This window comes from Temnothorax curvispinosus, unplaced genomic scaffold (genome assembly GCF_003070985.1).
Source record: "Temnothorax curvispinosus isolate PA1 unplaced genomic scaffold, ASM307098v1 QBEX01009108.1, whole genome shotgun sequence".
Lineage (NCBI taxonomy): Eukaryota > Metazoa > Arthropoda > Insecta > Hymenoptera > Formicidae > Temnothorax > Temnothorax curvispinosus.
The window spans coordinates 1-2,478 of NW_020218888.1; the positions used below are offsets into that span (position 1 = coordinate 1).

At 40.1% G+C, this 2,478-nt stretch overlaps 1 protein-coding gene across 1 annotated transcript; it reads left to right on the plus strand.

Moving 5' to 3' along the window:
* Positions 1 to 711: 711 nt before the first annotated feature.
* LOC112458682 (cytochrome P450 6a2-like) lies at positions 712 to 2,472 on the plus strand. The gene has a single exon (XM_025022431.1). It carries the CDS (start codon positions 892 to 894, stop codon positions 2,398 to 2,400), a length of 1,509 nt encoding a protein of 502 aa, XP_024878199.1. The 5' UTR covers positions 712 to 891; the 3' UTR covers positions 2,401 to 2,472.
* Positions 2,473 to 2,478: the final 6 nt, after the last annotated feature.

Below are 2,478 nucleotides of genomic sequence, written 5' to 3' on the forward strand. Positions count from 1 at the left end.
AACAAATAAATATGATCGCAGTATATATTTTAATAAACTTGAGATATTAAGTATATTTACATCAAGTACCTCTCCTGTTTTGAATTTAATTTGCCAGGCGTTTCCGGAATCGACGGATCGGATAATTTAAATAAAAACCAGAATGTCGTGATATACAGTTGTATACACCTATCAATATACATTTTAATAGTAATTTGCTAATAATACATGCACCTCGCGAGATTTATGCGAGAATATTTATATACTAGTTTGAAATATATCGCACAATATCAAATCGCGACTTTATATTAATTAGCCGTTACACGACTTTCATCAATTCCGACTCGAGAATCATTAACGACGGCGACGTAAGTTGGTAAATCCCGATCATGCTGCGACCCTTCTTATTCTTATAGATATTGTAACAGAAATCGCCGAGGTTTTCACGCGTTTGTCTTCATGCAGATCAACGACAGCATATGTGACCGAACCGCGGCAAGGGTTATAACATCGTTGTTATAACTTCGGCGCAAATCAGGCCGTGTAAACGTAGTCAATATAAAAATAATTCCAAATTATTTTAATCCGTTTAATATATATTTCCTGTATTTTTTTTTCAATGATTATCAAAAATTTATTTATGTTGTACAGATTTGAAAAAATGCTTGTTGACATTAAATAATAATATAATAAAGTAAATAAGATAATAAAATTTACTTGGCAACACTAGATATCGCCAATGCGAATTTTATTACTGCTTTGCAGCCTAGGCTTGCTCGTCCACTCGTTAATCGACGCTATCATCATACGCTTCAGCGATTCCGCTACATCACAATCAGTCACAGTTGATACGTGATTAAGGCAACATCTGTATATCTGACCAAGTGCCACTTGTCGTTCGAGAATAGCAACATGACTATCGTGTTGGTGTTTTTGATTCTCGGAGCGCTTATAGCCCTTTACTATTATCTGACGCGAAATTATAAGTACTGGCAAAGACGTGGAGTTCCGTGGATGGATGGAGCCCTGCCGGGGTTCGGACACATGCTGTCGGTCATATGCTTGCGGACGGATGCCGCTGATTTTTATAACAAGATTTATAAGGACAATAAAGGTCGAAGTATGGTAGGGATTTACGAGTTGATGTCACCGTCGCTGATAATCCTCGAGCCGGAATTGGTGAAAACAGTGCTGCAGACCAATTTCTCAAATTTCTCCGCGAATACCGTTCATGTCGACCCCGAAGTGGATCCGCTCTTATCATATAATCCATTTTGTCTTACCGGCGACAAGTGGCAAAACAGCAGAAAGCGTTTGACCTATGCATTTTCTAGTATGCGATTAAAAATCCTGCTGGAAAGTGTCAAATTGGTGTGCGCGACGATGGAGAAATATATAGATGGAAAGATGAGTAACGTCGAGAAAGCGGAGTTTGAGCTGAAGTCCTTGTTCTCCAGATACACCGCCCAAGTAGTAGCCGCCGCTGGTTTCGGCGTGGATGGATACTGTTTCGATGACGAGAAAAAGGATATATCTTTCCGAAAACTCGGACAAGCCATTTTTGAGCCGTCCACGCGAAACAAAATCATGTTCACTTTCTTATTCCTCATCCCATCGTTGAACAAAATTTTTAAAATGAGTTTTATTCCGAAGAGCGTAGACCATTTCTTCAGGACATTGGTTGCGGATGTCATGGGTCAAAGGAGAAAAGATGGTATACCTAGGAACGATTTTCTTCATTTGATGGCCGAACTGGAGAGAGCGGAGGGCAAAAAATTCGACACTGAAATGCTCACGGGACAAGCGCTGTCGTTCTTTATCGATGGCTATGAGACCTCTAGCACTGTCATGAGTTTTATTGGCTTCCATTTGGCCAGTTATCCGGAAATACAAGAGAAATTACGCGAAGAGGTATTGTCCGTGCTTAACAAATACGACGGTGAAATCACGTATGAAGGTTTGAGGGAGATGACATACATGGACCAAGTCTTCAACGAATCGATGAGAATGGTACCCGTAATAGTACTCATAAAGAAACGATGCACGGAAGAATTTGAATTGAAAGGCTCGGATGGAGTTGTTTGTCGCGTGCAACCCGGAACGAAGATCATGATACCGGTACAAGCTTTGCATACAGATCCTGAATACTGGGAAAATCCCGAAGAGTACAATCCTGAAAGATTCAGCTCGGACAGGAAATATAACATAGAGAGATTCGCTTATCTTCCCTTCGGCGAAGGTCCGCGAATTTGCGTGGGGATGAGAATGGCCCAGCTACAGATAAAAGCAGGTCTGGCTAGAATTCTGAAAAAGTACAGCGTTGAACTATCCCCGAGGACGCAAATACCTTTAAAGATGATTCCTGGAACCATTCTACCAACACCAAAAGGTGGTCTGTGGTCCTACTTTAGACGTCTTTGAGCTCGAATATTTTCTCTTAAATTTTTTCCGAGTTTTTTCGTCATAAATAATTTTTTATGTTCAATAAAAAAATTTATG

What these genes read in the sequence shown, in the direction of transcription:
- LOC112458682 (XM_025022431.1), top strand. Translation starts at nt 892, where the DNA reads ATGACTATCGTGTTGGTGTTTTTGATTCTCGGAGCGCTTATAGCCCTT.